Raw genomic sequence first — 19,306 nt, forward strand, 5'->3', positions numbered from 1 at the left:
TCATGCATTTAAATAAGTATAGAAACTAACCTTTGATCTTCCACAACAAGCAGCTATGCCAATATCGAGGATCCAGGCAGTGCTTATTACCGAACCCAAGCCTGTTACCACTGACTGTAGAAGTGAACCATCCTAAAGAAAGACAGAAAAATGTATTTTCCAACACCATTATGAACCTTAAAGTAATGCATTCGTTCAAACATTTTCTGTTCCCACTTTTTCTATTTTTATCAGCAAAGAAAGCTAAATCCTCTCTCAGGTAAAATGTAGCAACCATATTTGGAAGGGTACTATACTTGAAAAAACAGAGTTGTGCACATTGCTACAGTAATAACTGTGATGTCAACTTGCAAATAATGAAAGTCAAATTTATTAAAATAATGTCCTTTTCAAAGACATATTAAACAGGATTCAAAGGCTAATTTTAATTGTGCTACTCTTCTTACCAGAAGAGACCAAATATTAATGAGACCACCAATTCCTCCAGAGAGCAGGATCATTCCATTTGAACTAAAGCATACAGACTTCACTGCAGTGACGTGACCATTCAATGTAAATACACAAGTAGTTCCGCTCAATCGTTGGCCCTGTTTAAATAAAAAAGGTCAGTAAAGCAGTGTGAAACAGACATATAAATAAAAAGGCAAATTATTGCAATAAAACCTTTAGTGTACAAAACTATCCCTGTTCACAGTTAGTAAGAACGAAAGCCACACAACAAAGAATAGAAAATGTTTATTTTAATCTTTTTGTTTTTAATTAAGTAATATAAAAAATTAAAATCATAAATGATTAGATCTCAAAATAGAATTTAAGTGACTTTTGAGCAAACATATGTGCATTATAGCTCTCCCCAAGAATGTTAAATATTTCATGTGAGCATTATAAACTGTCCAAAACAAAAAACAAAAAGAAAAGCATCTCCTGGATCACAAGGTTTCATCGTCTAAAAACAAGGCACAAACATTTGAAATAGTAAATACATTGTTACCTCTCTGAACTGTCGGTTTTGAGTGTTGCTTACAAGGTTTGGCAGTGAAACCAGAGTACCACCTTGTGGCACTGTCCACACACGCAAAAGACCACTTTGACAACCTCTGTGAAGTGGGAAAATGATAAAGGTGTGTAATGATGCATTTTTTAAAAGATAACACAATTTGTGCAGAAAAAAGACAATGGAAAGATGTAGAAAAATCAAGATTCACACTGCAATACTGCCTTCTGAAACAAGCCACAGTCATATTTAAAACCTGCTTAACATGTTCATAAACATGATGATCTAAAACCTATCTTGGCCTGAATACATTAAAGAGGAGAACTCACCCTGGAGGGAAAACAGAACTACCTGAAGAAGAAACACAGAAAGATATACAAACTTCTCACTAGGCAGAAGGCCACCATGGGATGAAACTAGCACTCAAATGTACTACATACTACTCAGAATGTACATGCAAACTATATTTCATTTTCTTTCTGTTCTCAGCAACCATGATGTTGAATAGTGTGTCTTGTAACATGTATGTCATCTCAAGTAATGGACCTATTTTCTCACATTTGTCTGCAATGTAATCCATTTTACAATGCAGCTTATCTAGGACAGGTGGAACATGAATTAAAAAACACTTTTTATACATTATACATTTATTTCTTTGAATATATTGCATGACTTTAAATATTATATTTTGTGCTGCATGTCTTTTACCCATACTATACTTATAATCATTGTATATGCACTGAGTTATTCAGTGAAAGTTGAGTTTTAATAAGAATAAGCTATGAATTGAAATTGTAATTAAAATAATTATGACATACTGTAATTCCTATTAACACTTTATTTCCCAGGGTGGAGTAATGCATTAAGGAATGCTATTTGGAGAATTCATCAAGTCTAATTAACATATATTCTATTTGTACTTACACAGCTAGCATGAGTTTGGGGTCACATCCCATTCCTGGCAGTGGGCACCATACAGCTGTATTGACCAGACTTGTATGAAAAAGGGAGTGAAGAGTAAGCCATGTGTTGCCCACCCGACCCCAGATTTTTACTACTTCAGTTTTAGAAACTGATAGCAACAAATGTCCTGTAGGATCCCATTTCAATCCCATAATTTTCTCCTAAAAACAACAGAAAATTGTTTATACTGTAGGTAAACTGAATTTAAATTTCCTAGATAATAGCATATTTATATTAGATAAAATCATTATTTTATTCAATGTAGTCACTCTAATATTATATGTATTAGTTTTCTTAAACAATCAAATATATTTACTGAATGACAGACACATTTATTGTTTTAAATTCTTGTTAATGGTGAAAAGCTACATCACTGAATAAAAAAAAAACAGTAGGCTTACTTCATAAAAACATGTATTAGTATAGCTGAATTATGATAAGGCAAATGCTTAAAAAATATTGAAGCAGCTTGTTCCAAATTCTTACTCATCTTGTGCTAAGGAATTACTATAGTTCTTTTTTATTTCTTATGTCTCTTTATCAACTTGAAGAAATATTTTTTGCCCAAACATATACACAGAACATTGGCAAAGTACCATTTTTTTGATTCAGTCAAACAGATGTGTATTCTTGCCAGTGAATCTTACAGAAAATGCAGGAAGGATAGTTGGACTCTCCGTCTCATAAGGCTTAATTGTAGAGATTAGTATGCTTCCATCAGGGTATCCAGCAGCAAATGGTTTATCCAAACTATGCCAAGCAATGCACAAAACAGCTGTAAAGGACAACAGAAGTGGAAGAATGATTTATTTACACTGAACATAAACACAACTAATAAACAGTTCTTTATATTCTGGGCTGTTGACACCAGGGTAATATTAAACAATATTTGATACAAATACAAAAGTCAAGCTTTAATTATCAATATTATTAATTCAAATACATTTACATATTTTAAAATTATTTTACTTAATAATCCTTTTCAAATACAATTCAATATTCTGATGACAGCCAACTCAAAAACATAATTAAATGTCCAATTTGTTATCTCATGGAAGCAATGCTTTGATTGTTGTTCTCATTGATTAACTAAAATTCCACAGTTTTATCTATTTTACCCTGGGATAAAAAAACAAATGCATCAGACTACACAGGATGTAAAAGCCCATAAGGTTTCAATGTAATGATTAAATACTACTTAATTTTCTAGCACTAAAAAGTACTGATTCATAAAAAGGGTTAATGCATCTTTTTTTTTTAGTTGTTTCCCATCCCTACCACAATTTATTATCCTGATGCTCAGTATGGCCTGGTAACATCATTCGGTGAAGATTAGCATTGAAAACAAACTCTCATTGTGTTGTATATTTTTTTAAAGTGGGTTTTGGGCTCCATGTTAGGTCACACAGTGTTTTCCACTATTGCACTAAGACACAGCAGACATGAAGCCAGCAGCAACCATCTATTTGTTAAATTTTGAAGGACTGGGGCTTATTGCCCTGTCTAGTTTCTGTGTGTATTGGATTTCTCTAGGAAGTTGAATTTGGCCCCATGTCCCAAAGACTTACTTGTATGCTTAACTCAACTCTAAAATGGCCCATGCTTGGGCTGGTGGATGTGTTTCAGTGAGAGTATGTCCTGCAAAGGACTTTTGGACTCATCCAGCTTTGTTTCCTGCTTTGTGCACAATGCTGTTTAAATAAGCTCTAGCTTCCCAAGATCATTTATTGCAAAAGGTGGGTGAAGAAAATTCATTTTTGAATGCAGTCATATATGTATACTGATGGAAGCATTTTTTAAGCACTACCCACAGGAAGTAGAAATGCAGGACCTAATCAATAATATTTTTAGAATAAGCATTTATATTGGGGGTGGCCCGGTGGCGCAGTGGTAGCGCTGCTGCCTCGCAGTAAGGGGACCTGGGTTCGCTTTCTAGGTCCTCCCTGCGTGGAGTTTGCATGTTCTCCCCATGTCTGCGTGGGTTTCCTCCGGGTGCTCCAGCTTCCTCCCACAGTCTAAAGACTTGCAGGTTAGGTGGATGCCTTGTGCCCTGTGTTGGCCGGGACTGGCTTCAGCAGACCCCCGTGACCCTGTGATAGGATATAGTGGGTTAGAGAATGACTAACACTGACTGACATTTATACTGGGGGAAAAGATTCTTTTCTCTCTTTACTACTCTCAATAGTTTTACTCTGGCTAGTAGTTTGATTTGATTGTAAGAAATGTTATGCTTTTAATAAATTCTATAAAAGCAAAAAAAAAAAAGAAATGCTGCTTGTACTGAGCTGCTACATTAAGGAATTGCCAATTTTTAAAAAAAAACAATTTTGTCTAAATATTCTGCTTTCAGTACTTTTATTTTAGGCCATGATATTGGAAAAACACATAACACCATTACATGGATTCTATGATTGGCTACCCCTACTCCCGCTCCCTATACCTTTCTATGTTCACTACCTGAAACATTACACTCTGTCAACATACAATTACCATTAAGCACTGTCACTTTTGTGACTGCCAGTTGCTGTCAACCACTTTGACACTGGATGTTGTCTGATGTGCCTTTGGTCTCCTACTGTAGTGTGTTTCTACTTGTGAACAGAAAATTCACAAAAAAACCTTTCCCTTGATAAGTCAATGTTCAATTGTCTTCAGGTAAATGATGCATGCTTAACCCCATCTTGCATGATTTCTTTTATTTTATTTCTGATCAGTTGTGCATAACTTCCATAATACTTCTTGTTCCAAAGGACCTCCAAGCATTGCCTGACAAAGGTTTTGATATTTAATGTACAAAAGACAGGGCAATTAACATCTGATGTAATCTTTTTCAGCAAACTTTACTAATCAGTTTTATATTTTCGACTCAATTTTAATGTTATTTTGTTGAGTTTTTTTACAACACAAATTTTCATGGAGTTTTATAAACATGTATATACGTGAACATTGCTTCCTGAAAATGAAAAATAAATCACATACCATCACTTCTTTGACAGTAGGCTAATTCAGTAACGGTTGTGTTAAAAGACTCTGTTACTTCTATCCAGCAAAGGGAACCATCCAGTCTTCCGACTAACAGGTTTTCAGCTGTCTGCTCTCTGGAGTAAAGAGTAACAGTGTCTTCCCAAGAGAGAGCTGTAACCATAGAATGCTGGCCCACAGCATGGAAGAGTGACCCTAGGAACAGAATATCACAAAACAACAATACAGTTCACTATGCACATACAGTATAAATAGGTCCAGTACAAGCTTCCCACTTTGCCTTTCAAAATACTGCCAATGCTCAACAATAAATTATACAGTCAGTTCAATATTTTCTTTCTCTATGTTAAGTAACACTCAGTACTCCAGAATTTAACAAACTTTTGCAAATGTATTAAAAATAAAAAAGCAAAATATGACAGTTGGCTTACAGTAGGTCACTAAAACTGTGAGTGTGTGTGACATTGACTATGATTTTCAAAGCGTAAAATCAACAGTAGCCACCCCCTCACCCCCCACTTCCCTGTCCCCCAACCACGGTGCCAGAAGTTTATTTCTCCAGGAATATTGTTGACTGTAGTTTTTGTTTTGCTCTCGTAAACTGTTAGTTGGCCATATCTCAATTATAAAGATAATAGACTTGGACTGTCATTGTAGCTTTAAAATTGTGTATTTTTCTAATCGTGTACTCGGTACATGGACATGCGCTGTCATGGTTTTAGGCTAATCTGCCTAAAATATTTTCTGATTTACTGAGTGTTCAATCTAATGTGTGTGTTTTTGTATATGTAAATGATGTGTGTTTTAATTATTTGTGTCATTATACCTTGAAACGTGGCAGGCACTTCAAGACTGTACTTAATGAAAATTTTTTATTAAGTCTTTCCCATTAGGTTTGCAGAAAGGTTATGCTAGTCTAGGACTAGAGTCAATTGCCAGAAACAGATAATTTCCAGCATCATCTGAATTTTCTATATGGAATGAGCTGTAAATTTTTAAGACGATGAGAAAAAAGTGTTTCCTTCAAAACTTTACACACCTGCTTTTCTCCTGCAAGTCTGCATTGCACTTTTTGCTACACTGTTTTTTTCACTTTTATTCTTTATATATACTTTATTTGGATGACTTTACAACTACAACCACAAGTAAAAGATCATTTGATCCATCTACTCATATATTTTGTGGAATTGTTTTTCCCAAGGTCAAGGGGCAGCAGAAGAATTAAACTCAAATCTCATATTACTAATGCTATTTAATAAAGTATAAAATTAGGTACCTTTTAAAATAAAACCAACTAAAAATAAATCTCTAAATGTATACTTAACTAACATTATAAATAAACAAATATTACCATTTATAGCCCAGATGTTGACAACCTTCTCTTGAAAAGCAGCAAGAAAACACCCACTAGCACTCCAGCTAAATGAAGACATTTCAGTTCCAGATTCTACATCTGAGCTTTTGTTATCACTATGAATTAAATTAAAGAACAGCATTAGTTTTCTAAACAAACAAAACAAATTTTAATGACCTGAGAGATGAGAAACTGTATTAGTAATATGCAAAAGAATATCAGCAAAAACAGTTTAAAATAACAATAGAAAGGACATGTGAAAAAAGTAATATCTCACCCTGTAGTAGTGCTAAGTGTGCTGTACAGTTCTCGACTATTCTTAGTAATACTCCACAGACGAATTGTACCATCCATTGAACTTGTTCCAAGCAAGCCTTTTGCATTGCTCCAACTACATTTAGTCACCTAAAAGGAGAAAGCACCTAAAGATTTCAAGCAACATCTTAATTTTAAACTAAATTTTATGCTTTGTCAAGTACATCTCTGTGTGTTCAGTTGTTTGCCAAGACTTCATAGGTAAACTGCCATTCAACCTGGCACCTTACAATCTCGTGTATAAGTATTTTTCATAACAAACATTACATTTAAACACAAAGCTGTTACCTAGTACCAGAGTACCTGGGTGCAAAGCAGATTGATCAACTTTTACACATATGTTCTGGATACTCAATTAGAAAGTGGTGCTAAGTTTTCAACTATGGCTGGAGTATAGGTAGTATCCAGTTTAGTAACCTAAGATTTGAATCTCTCCTGCTTATAGGTGATGTTATCTCCTTGGCCTCATTAGACTGTGATCCCTGCTGTGTGCTGGAATGGATCACAGTTGAGTGTTATGAGGTTGGGATTGAGAGTTAACACCTCCATGATCTTCTTTCGGGAAAGAGTGGCATGCTCCCAGCAGTTAAGAGGCAGGTTAGCTCCCCCAAGTAGAGGAGCTCAAGTACTGTGAAACCTTGTTCATGAGTTAGGGTAAATGAATTAGTGCAGCAATAGGTGTTTTATGAACATTATACCAGACAATGATGGAGTGAAGTATGATAGTGGAAGCATCATATTGTGAAAATCCTTCTTTCCAGTGGGCCATGGAAGGCATGTGAGGGCAGAGGGTAAAATGAGCGCAGCAAATACAGTTTTAATGTCCTGGTGTTGCCAAATCTAAATTTGAATATCAATCTGAGAATTTGTTCCTGGACTTGAAAAAGGCTGTTAACTCACAATCCCCACATAACAAGACGGAGCCCAAGCAGTTTTGCAGAGAAGAATAATGAAACATTACAGTGTCCAGTTGTGCAAAGCTGATAAAGACCTGTCCAAAATACTCAAGGCTGCAATTGTTGCCATGTACTTAATATACTAAATTAACTTGAAGGGAATGGATAAAGATAAAGATAGGGTGAGAAGCTCAGTCATCCGGGAGGGGCTCAGAGTAGAACCACTGCTCCTCCACATCGAGAGGAGTCAGATGAGGTGGCTCGGGCATCTGATCAGGATGCCTCCTGGACGCCTCCCTGGTGAGGTGTTCCGGGCACATCCAATCGGGGGAGGAAGCCCAGGGGAAGACCCTGGACACGCTGGAGGGACTATGTCTCCCAGCTGTACTGGGAACGCCTTGGGATTATCGCGGAAGAGCTAGAAGAAGTGGCCGGGGAGAGGGAAGTCTGGGCCTCTCTGCTCAAGCTGCTGTCCCCGTGACGTGATCTCGGATAAGCGGAAGAGGATGGATGGATGGATGGATGGATGGATTGGATACTTACGTGATCAATTATTTTGAGTTTTATATTTGTATTTAATTTAGATCAGTTTGCAAAGATCTGTTTTCACTTTAACAATAAACATCATTTTTATTGATTAACTTCAAAAAAGCCAAAACAAATCCACTATAATTTAATCCTGTGTAATAATAAAATGTAAAAAATTCCGAGTGGTGTGGAGGTGGGAATGGAGATTTGAATACTTTTTTATATGGTGTCAGGGATGCCAGGGGCAACGACCCGGCCCGGGACGCCGTGAGGGACCGGATGTGGGTCTGCGCCAACCCTGGATCACGTGGGGGCTGCCACCCTGGTTGCTTTGGGGGCCACGGGTTGAGGGCATGGAAGCTCCACCCTGTAGGGGCCTGTGATCACCACCAGGAGGCACCCCAATGCCTTGGGGACCTGTTACCTCAGCACTTCCGCCACACCCGGAAGTGCTGGGGGGAAGATTTAAAAGGACACCTGGAGAGCTGCCGGGAGAACAGCCGGGGTATGGATAAAAGGGGCCGTCTCCCTTCATTCATGGCTAGAGTCGGGTGGAAGAAGGACGAGGCAGAAGAGAAAGTGGAGGCGGCCCGAAGAGAGGCATTTTGTAGCCAGGACTGTGTGTTGGGGTTTGTGCACTAATTGGACTGAGTCTGAGTGACTTAATAATTGTAAATATTTGTATATAATAAATGTGTGGTGGTGATTAACAACATGTCCACCTGTCTGTGTCCGGGTTGGCTCCACAAGGCACTGTACATTAAAGTCTAGAATAATGAGATTGATATCAAGTATGATTAAAATTTGACTGACCAAAGATGTGTAAAATGTTAATCAAGGACAACTTTATGGGGAACAATATCTTACCCTATTATGATGTGCTTCCAGCTTGAAAATGGGACATTTGCGAAGGTCTCCAACAGTATCAGCATAGGTCTGAGGCTTGATGGGATTTTCTTTTTCTGAAGAAGCCAGGGCCTGAACAAGCTGCTGGGCTGACCATTGACGATGCTTACTGGTCAGTCTAGCAGACAGACAACAAGCAGCAAGAGCATTGACCAACTCTAAAGAACCAACCCTTGTTGTTGTATGTAATGTAACACTTCCTGAACTTGATGTACCACAGGTGTCTATAAAAATAGTAAAAATAAAACAAAATAGATTAACAAGTGGTTAAGCATTTTACAGAAAAGAAAGAAAATGTTTCTCAGATGGATTTTCATTGACTCCATGCTCATTTGCAAACTAAAATTGTATACTTTTGCATGGCATGGAAAAATGTAGACCTATGATGCATTAATCTGATTATAAAAGTGCACCCCGTGGTATTACAAAGAAAAAAAAAAACAAGATTTACAAAAACAAATGAATATGTGTGGTCTTCAGCACTAATCTTTAGCAGGAAACATCTCCTATAACACATCCACTCCAAATTGTGTGATAATCTAGTGTTGAAGGCAGGAAACAGAATACAGCCAATGCCAAAAAATACATTAAATGGATTGATTATCTCTGTACCGTACCTCACTCATTATAAATAAAGCTAAAACAGGTATTCTAGTAATTGTATAAGGTTAAACATTTAGCTGCTGCTTTAATTTTGTATACAGTATGTGAATGCACAGGTCAGGAAATCAGTGGTTTGCATACTTTGTTTGGGTGCTGGCCTATGGGTGATGTTTTTTAATATGCAATCATTTCCTAAAATGAAAGGCAAATGTAGATGATTCAATTTTGCTATTGTATGTCAGCGGTTTAAAAAAATATAAATATTGTGTATTTAATATTTTTAAAATGAACTTAATTAGCTGCTTCATTATTTGCTGGAATAAAAATGAATATATGCCCAGTAATGATTTTGATAATGATTACTATGTGGTAATAGCTTTTTGAGATTTAAAACCCTCAACCCCTCACCTTTAGGCTCCATCTCTTGCTTCTCTTGGCCCCTATGACGAATTCCCTTTTCTGTAAGCAGCACAACCAATGCCTGAGTAACCAAGAACATCGAAGGTGCTTTATCTTTGGTCTGTTTTGTTGATCCCTTAAAAGATGAACCACTGCGTTTTTTCTGCTGTGGGTCACTAATTGCCCCAATATTCAGTCCTGCCGCTGCAGAGATCAGGTCCTGTTTAAAAACAAAAGTAAGAATAGTGAGCTATGGATGAAAAAGAAGAAAAATTCAGCTACACATATAATGTGATGTCAGTTGATAGCAGATAAACATTTATTCATTCAGTCTTCTAAACCTGCTTACCCAGAGCAGGGTCGCTGAGAGCTGAGAAGCTGGATCCCTTCCCAGCAAACACTGGGCTAAAGGCAGAAACACCACCTGGACAGGGTGTTAGTCCATTGAAGGGTGAACACATACACTCATGCACGCATACACACAAACACACGCACAAGCACATACTAGAGCCAATTTAATATTGCCAATCCGCTTTATTTACAAAGATCACAAGATGATTTAATGTGCATAGATTCAGTGGTGAAAAATGGACTAGAACATAATTTAATTCATAGACGTTATAAGTTATTTCAGAGCCAGAAGCACAAAAAACCTAGAACATGATTATATAAATTTAAATATCAGATAATGACAACATTTAAAAATTCATTTTAGTGGTGAATTCATGATTTTTTTACCCGAATATCCCTGCACATAATAGAAACTCTATTGTAATAATATTCAACACATCATTTATTTGTTTATAATGAACATGCTATGAATCTAATGTGTTTAAAACACTGAAGACATTATTTGGAGTCACAGTAGTACAGATTTGTAGAACCTGTTCAAAGATTAAGAATAATAATAACAGTAATAATAAACTTTGCTATGCCTGCACAATTGTGCATACTGTAAGATATGTCTTCCTTTGTCTGGATTTCCAAATAAATTACTTTTTAAAGAATTACCTAGACAGTAAGGCTTAATGATGCACCGTTTAAAAAAGGATTAATCTATAGTCTATATGCCTGTTTTGGAAGTGTTTCCTGGCCAGATCTGGAAAGGGCTGGTCTGTGATGGATCTCTTGTTTTAAGCATTCATTAATAACTATTTCAGCTCACATTATACTCTACTATGATCATATTTAAATTATTAAATGACTTAAGACAAAGTATTTATTTATGATCAACATAAGGGAAAATACACTTAGTTGTTTATTATGGCAGTGTTGGAGGGGGACTAAAGGAAGAGATTTGGAAGAGAATTGGAGATTGGGGCAGAAGAGATTGTTAAGCAAAAGGGATGCTGGTTAAGTCAGCTTTGCCATGGTTTACGGAAAAGCACCCATTCTGGTGTTCAGTTAAAGTGGAAAATGTATTTTAAGAGCTGACATAAAACGGTTACAATACTTTAGCCTAGGTAATAAATTCTTTGATGTATTAGTATATACCAAGTCGATATAAAGAGTTAACTTGATTGTGTAACATCTCTCTATTATAAAAAAAAATCCTGGAAAGGAAAAGCAGGGCTACAAGAAGTGATCTTCTCGGAAGTTCTTGGAAGACACTTAAAAGACCAACGAGACACAAAAAATATCAAATAACACTCAGTCATGTAAAGCACGTAGCACACACAGATCCTGTGCTCTCAGCATATATAAAGCGTATAAGGACAATACGTTCTAGATGAAAGAAGAAGAAAGAGCAGAGTGGAGAAAAGAGACCCAAAAGCATTGGAGAGAAAAAAGGCAGATAAGAGATTATGAAAGCAGTGGAATTCGAAAGGTTCAAACAAATGATGGCGCAATACACATGCAGAGAAAGGTTAAGAATATGAAAGCAGTAAAATTCGACGGTATTGTAGCATCCCAGCCAAGTTGAGGCCTTTTTTGTTTTAGGTTATTGTTAGGTCCGATTGAGGGAGGCGGAGTACAGCACGAAAGACTGATAGCAGCGTGACGGCACCTCCTTAGCATGCGTTCAGCCCACCCAACTCCGCCCCCAATCCCCCCTCCCCCCTGACAACGTAAGCAGCATTATATGTCCTGAGAAAGAGATCTAACCATGCCTGGGGCTGGAAATAATGGACACGTATTTTGTTTGCAACGTCACGAGAGACAAGGCAGTGAGACATCATTTAAAACAAGTCCACGGACATCTAACTTAGCAGTTGTTGGATTGCTGTTGGTGGACATGCTTCATGTGCTCCCAGCTCTTAAAACAACGACAAGAGACGAGCAAAAGACGCAGCTCGCCAGCAGTAAAAAGCCTGCCAATGATCAGAATGCTTCTCCTTAGTGTGTGTTCAGCCAAACTAACCCTTGCCGCCCCCCCACCCCACCCTCTTCACAACGTTAGCGACAGAGATATGAAGTGGCAAAAGGACTGCTGCTGTACAGGCTTTGAAATGATGGGGCAGCAAGACAAGCAGAACAGGCAGCTCGTCAGCAGCAGAAAGACAGCAGATGATCCAATGGCATCTCCTTAGCGTGTGTTCAGCCGAACCCCCTTCACAACGAAAGCAGTGTTATACATCCTGTGAGAAAGAGATGTAAGCACGTCTGGGGTCGGAAATAAAGTATCGTTTTTACAAAAGTTTTAAAATAAAAGTGAAAATAATGCATATGTAACAATTCCCATGAAACTAACAATATTTTTAAATTGTATATCCAGTAAACAAAACCTGGGGGTGGGCGAGCGAAGCGAGCAGGTGTCGGAGCCCCCTAGTACTTTTCAACTTTCATGGTTATGCTAGGACAGCAAAGAATTTTTAGAGTAAGATTGCAACAACATTACTGATAAGTAAACATAATTTTCATTTGGCTACTGACAGGCATACATGGCAAATGTAGCACAGAAAAAATAAGGTTAATCAGCATGTTTGTTTTCTTTTCAAAATGTGTAAGACCAGGTTAACTGTAGATTTTTTATTTCTTTTCTGGTGCAGAAATACAAATAAAAAAACATAAGCTAGTGCCTTCCCAATACCTCACCAGCTGCACAGAGAGCAATACCGACACAATTGTAAAGAAAAAAGGACTTGAGTGAGAAACAAAGCTAATCTGGTTTATTTTATCTTAGAATGCTTCCATCAGCTAAAATGAAAGCTGAGACAGCCAGCAGACAGAAGAGATTCTGTGGAATTAAAGTGCAAAAACAAAGGATTTGTTCAGATTTATTTATGATTCAAAAGATTATGTCAATTGTCTATGTTTACATCACTTATGAATTAATATTAAAGGAAATCTTGAACCAAGTAGATTTCATTCCAAGTCTACTAAAACAAGATGCATTAAATCATGGATTTAATGTGCGAGGCAATACACCTGAATGTAGCCAAAGAGCATATGGACAGCATTGCACTTTCCCTGCTTTTATACTAATTATTGTGCTTGCTCAATTAATAAAGCCACATACTACATTAAAACTTAAATATAATATTACCTAAAGTAAAAAATAACACAATAAATGGAAAATTGAAAAATGAAAGTATTAATCTACTGTGCAACCAACAACTTCATTATAAATCCAAACTTTACATAACATTTTTCATTTAAACTCAAAATAATTTACTTCACAATAAAAGCTATGATATAACAAATATGTTACAGAAACCCCTGCAAAACTGATGCCAAATGAATGCCAGACACAAATTGCACAGACAAATACGAATTTAGGTTAATGTTTTAATTTATTTATATCCTCAATACATTTTGTTAGCCTAAAGACAAAAAATCTAACTACGACATTTCTCTCCCATCAAAGGAGAATGTCTGTGACATCCTGCAACATGAACATTTACTCTACACCCTCCACAGACAACTGATTACTTGCAGAAGAACTTACACAATATTCAGTTAGATGTTCCACAGGCACGTTTCGGCACCTGTATGACAATAATATAACTTGACACATAGTCTTAATGATTAGCAACTGAAGCAGTTCCTAATTACCCCTATGTGTAGTTCTTTCCTGACTAAATTAATTGTTCCTTTACTTTCATCTTGGAACAGTTTCTTAACAGTGAAATCAACTGCTTGACAAAAAGATGCGAAAAAGGCACACAAAGACATGTTGGTTTTTGTGCACAATGGCACACATCTTCATGTGTCATAAGTATTTTCTTTGTCGGTTTGATACAGTGATACTAAACAATTATACATATCCAAGCAGTCATATTTCCTGCATCTATAACATACAGCATTGGAATGCTGCTGACCACCTTCATTCCCATTGTTGTGCATGAACTAGTTCAAAAGGGTGCGTTCCATTAAACAAGCTCATATTTCTAAGAACGGTGAACATAACGTAACACAGTTCAGTTTTATGTGACATTCTGGATTTGGTTTAGGTCCAGATTAAACTTTTTGCCTTACCCTGTAATGTAGGGGTGGAGCCGAATCCAAATACAGTATTCGGATAAGCACAAATAGTGGATTTTTATAATTATTTATTTTGTACTAATTTTTCTTTACCATTTATTTGTATTCGGAAAAAATAATGTAAAATCAAATAGGGACTGTCTGTGTCTGCCTGCTTGTGCTTAAGCTGCACCCCCGCTGACACGAGCAAGTGGTGAAGCTCCACTTTCGCTTTTAGGAAAACGTAGTACTTTGCAAGGCCACTTTATATTTTCCCCCATTGAACATGCAATATGTGACGCAAATTTTGACCGGCAGTGTAAAAGGTTAGTTTACGTACATGCTTGTTCTACAGTCACTGTTTCTGTCACACGGTTGGAAATATAGTGGTAATTTATAGATGCAAATTATACTTGCATCTATTTAATTTCTTTTTTTACCGGGAGGATATTAGCATATATGGTTATACATGTTTGTTGTATGGGTATAACTCAATAAAGCATATTTAAATAAAAAAGTCTTCATAATTATTGTATTGTATTCAAGAACACTGTAATAGCCTAATATAAGGCATGCACAATTAAAAAAAGTAAACTCATGACTCATTTATTCTCCTTAAAAAATACAAAATGAACTGAACATGAACTAGCTCAAAATTGAAAATGTGAATTTATTCATTTTAACCTGTGTGAACTGAACTTTGAGCTAGTTCTTGTGAGGTGTGAACTTCCACAACACTGTTCATTCCTCTTTAGTATCAAACTATGAAACTATTACTTAATGATTACTGTATGCATATCTTTATTTATTTATTTTGATATTATTAAGTAAATTAATAAAACACTAATTGTTTTTGAAAAATCTTACTGTAATCAATAAAAATAATCTTAATTTTTACCTGTGTACATATATCAACCAGCTCTCGGTATGCAGAGGGGCTATTTGATATTAAGGTGTCAATGGCTGAAGTGAGAAACGTAAGAAATGCTGAACCATGGCCAAATCGAAAACCTTCCAAGTTGGTATGGACTCTTCCTGCTGCTGAAAGGCACATTAACCTTACTAAAGTTCGAATATTTGCAAGGCCAAGGGCTTCCAAATCTGTGAATTGGCTACATGCAAAATTACTGAAATCAAGAAAAGAAAAAAGAATAAAATGTAATACAAAATATGTGACAAACAATGCATTTCACAGATAAAACGATAATAAAGTTTAATTAAACTTAGTTTTACTGTACATGTAACACTCTGAACTAATACTTCACAGAGAGTGTTAAATTATAAAACAAATAATCTAAACAGTTCCATAATGTTCTCAACAGTCTGTATTGAGTGAGCTGCTATGAAATTTTCCCCTATTTCTACTGCCAGGTGTAACAAACCATCAGCACCTGGAAGAGAAAATCTTCAGTGGGTTATTCTGAATAATTCTTTGTAGCTGTTTATTTCAAGGAACTTAATACACATAGTTTTTAAAGTTAGCAAACTGTGAGCAATGCTGTAAATTTTAAGGTTAACAAACTGAGACAACTAACAGTACATAATATAGTCTTCTTCTATACATCATAATGAGTATTTTTACAACTACAATATTAGTTTTCTAAAAGTTGCAAAATTCATTAATTTACTAAAACTATCTTTGGATATCTCAAAATATCTTAAAACAAATTACAAAAAAACTTTGGTTAATAATACACTACATATAAATAATAGCAGACTCCATTATGAGGAGAAATTTTAATTTTTTACAAGAAATGTCTAATGGTATATCTAGGCCATTAGCAGCTTTTTCTGCTCACACTGATCTTGATATTTTATGTTGGTCACCTTGCAGAAATTCGTGATAAAGCATTCAGAACAATTCTGTGTGCTAGAACAATTTGAGTAGCACACACAATCCGTTTAAGAGCTAGTAGACGATCCTTGGGATTCCTAAGAGCACTGGCCTGCTCTCCCAGTGTTAGATTTCTAGTAGATAAATTGTCTTCCACAGCACGAGGATCTGTAAAGACAGGCAATAATACATGCACTGTAAAGTAATTTCTAAAATTAAGCACATTTCAATATTCAGGCTGTTAAAATAATGTCTAATGAATGAATTACACAATAGTGTTCACCTGATATCAGACAATTAAAATCTTTGTTTTAAACAGAATTGAATTAAAAAGTATTTCACCTTTAAGAAGGTACATATGGTCAGGGTTCATAGCTCTAGTAAACGAGGAACCCAATGGATCCTGTTCTATGAAAGGGACTGCATCAGGAATGAGTTTTTTCTCTCCCAGTCCAAATCGCTCAGCAAGAAATCCAAATTCCTCTAGTCCTGTAAGTCTACCTTTGTTTTCTTTGTCAAGCAGCTCACATTCCTCTGAAACACGGTTACATGTAGATTAACTTAACTAGCATTTTACAAAGTTGCAAAAGAATAAAATGTAATACACAATTAGATATATACACATATATATATACATATATTACGTCAATATAAAACATAATGCTAAATAATGTAATATAAAAAAAACATAATTAACAAAACTGTTAAACAACTAATCTTTAAAATTTCACAAAAGCTTTTCTGGGTATGGTGGGGTGACCACTGTACCCTTTACCAAGAAATATTTAAAACTAAGAAAGAAAATGCTGCCACAGAAAGAATCAAATCATAGAACAATGTCTAAAGGGATACTGTTATGTCATCCCTTTAAAAACTAGCTTAGAATACAGGCTTAGAATAAGCATAATACTCAGGTCTTTGGGGATTAAGTGAATTTTTTTACATTAAAGTTGATTATCAAATAATAAATTAAAAGCATCTGAAAATGTTAAGTGAAATACAATCCTCTTCTATGCATATAACTCTGCAAGTTCCTGAGCTATCTGTTCTTAGGAGATGATTTGCTTGTTGAAGAATCTCAGATCAGTTTGTTAATTTTGTGAGTTGGTAGCTTTCATACATAAAAGTCTTAGGTAAGAGGAGGGAGATCTCCTAATTTGTACAACAGGTGCATAAGCATACCAATTATATACATATTGGCTAGTGAATATTAACTGTAAAGTATTGTCTTCACAAGAATAATTCAAAATTTTAGCCATGAAGAAAAGATAAATGGAGATATCAGTTGGTTAGCAAACTTTACAATTTCCCATATGAAAACAGAGCTCCTTTTTAAGGACTAGGGTAGTGAAACACTTGTTTATTAAAACTGGCACAAGGCTACAATGGAAAGTCTGTCTATCTTGATCACAATGTGCATTAAAGACCCTCTGTTCATTTGAAATGCTAGCCCTTATGTTCCTCTTTCTTTGTGCTTCCTGTTACCTTTGTTCATTGGATGCTGCAGCTCTCTTGTGGATGTCAGTCAACATTATATTCTAGCATGGCAGATGGATGTTTTTCTCATTATAAACTAGGGGACTTCGTTCGCCAACTAAGGCCAGTGCTATGCACCATTGTGAGGAGGGGGCTGAATGCACCCCAAGGATACGCAGTCACTCCTCCAAAACCCCTCTTAAATGGTGAAAAAATGGGAAACAAATACAGTTTTTTTGTACCTCCTCCTCTTTCCTCGATCAGCTACTGCTTGTTGCTGCTGCCGTGCTGCATGACTTGCATTTTGTGTAGCGCTTCAAACGTTTAAAAGCCTGTACAGCAACTGTCCCTTTGTCTCACTGCCTTGTCTCTCTTCTCCCCCAGACATCCTCAAACACTACTCAATCTCTTTTCGCTGTTCCGTTATTTCACCAAGTAATATTTTCCGTTTGTTTGTGCTAATGTGATCTATACTAATAAAATGCAAAGCCCTCACTGACTGACTGACTCACTCACTCACTCATCACCAATTCTCCAACTACCCGTGTAGGTGGAAGGCTGAAATTTCGCAGGCTCATTCCTTACAGCTTACTTAAAAAAGTTAGGCAGGTTTCATTTCGAAATTCTACGCGTAATGGTCATAACTGGAACCTATTTTTTCATTCATATACTGTAATAGACTGCAACTCGATGGGCGTGGGAGGCGGAGATGCGTCTTGCGTCTCGCATCATTAAGCCTCCCACGTAATTGAGTGCCTGCCCATATAAGGCCGTCCCTCTGCGGCAATCCAATAGAAACACTCTGCCACTAAATATTCAGACGAAGATGAGATGGTCAGGGTGGTGTTTGACACAAACTCAGCGAAACTGCGAGAGAAACTTTTAAGTGCCAGGTCTTAGCTAACATTAAATAAAGCCGTGGACATCGCAAGATCGCACGAGATAGCATAGGCACAGCTCAGAAGCTTCGATGCATGTACTCCGAGCGGCTCACATGAACTGACTATGAACGCAGCAAGCAGAGCACAAGCAAGACCTCTAAAAAGCGCAGAGACGATTTGATCAAAGAGAACGTGTCTGCAAAAAGTGGCCTTTCCTGCACTGCAAAAAAACTATAAAAGTCAGGCAGCCGGTGCACGTGCATAGCTGTGCCAGCCTTTGAGATGCTGACTGCGCTTCTGCCTTAAGTGAAAGTAAACACTTTTAATTTTTTCCTCCTTCCCATGAGCTATAGCCCAGACAACTGCAAACACGGGATCCCATTTCTAGACCGCGGCAAACTAATATTAAAGCGCTTTTCACTTTCTTTTGCACGTATACGATTATGAGGTCGTCAAGTCGGATTATGAAGACACGCACAGGAGTGGAGGACCAACTGCCATCCCGGCCAGTTAATGGCAGGGCCATCTCTCCAGTCTACACGAGATCCACCGCGACGCTCATATCGTCAGCGAAGATGTCTCTCTACACTATATAAAAGAAAAAGGCAAGTTTCCTTTCTTTACACCTTTTGTCCTTTTATCCCAAACCAAAGCTTTTCTCTCTTAACACTGCAGAGGACACAAAACTAATTTTCTTTAATTGCTGTTAATGCCGGTAAGGCACATTATCACAGGCAGAAATTTGGACGTTCACATAAAAAATGTAATTTC

At 36.7% G+C, this 19,306-nt stretch overlaps 1 protein-coding gene across 7 annotated transcripts in view; it reads right to left on the reverse strand.

Moving 5' to 3' along the window:
• LOC120532980 (probable E3 ubiquitin-protein ligase HERC1) overlaps nucleotides 1-19,306 on the reverse strand; it is a 188,217-nt gene that overhangs the window by 31,870 nt on the left and 137,041 nt on the right. For all 7 annotated transcript variants that reach the window (XM_039759544.1, XM_039759542.1, XM_039759540.1 and 4 more), the window contains 13 exons: nucleotides 16,521-16,712; nucleotides 16,172-16,346; nucleotides 15,243-15,471; nucleotides 9,950-10,160; nucleotides 8,900-9,162; nucleotides 6,571-6,698; nucleotides 6,291-6,409; nucleotides 4,937-5,134; nucleotides 2,605-2,732; nucleotides 1,919-2,118; nucleotides 992-1,097; nucleotides 447-587; nucleotides 31-132 (listed from right to left, as the gene is read on the reverse strand). In XM_039759544.1, coding sequence (XP_039615478.1) covers nucleotides 31-132; nucleotides 447-587; nucleotides 992-1,097; nucleotides 1,919-2,118; nucleotides 2,605-2,732; nucleotides 4,937-5,134; nucleotides 6,291-6,409; nucleotides 6,571-6,698; nucleotides 8,900-9,162; nucleotides 9,950-10,160; nucleotides 15,243-15,471; nucleotides 16,172-16,346; nucleotides 16,521-16,712 — 2,192 coding nt within the window. The remainder of the gene's footprint in view (nucleotides 1-30; nucleotides 133-446; nucleotides 588-991; nucleotides 1,098-1,918; nucleotides 2,119-2,604; nucleotides 2,733-4,936; nucleotides 5,135-6,290; nucleotides 6,410-6,570; nucleotides 6,699-8,899; nucleotides 9,163-9,949; nucleotides 10,161-15,242; nucleotides 15,472-16,171; nucleotides 16,347-16,520; nucleotides 16,713-19,306) is intronic.

Source organism: Polypterus senegalus, chromosome 7 (genome assembly GCF_016835505.1).
Source record: "Polypterus senegalus isolate Bchr_013 chromosome 7, ASM1683550v1, whole genome shotgun sequence".
NCBI classification, from domain to species: Eukaryota; Metazoa; Chordata; class Cladistia; order Polypteriformes; family Polypteridae; genus Polypterus; species Polypterus senegalus.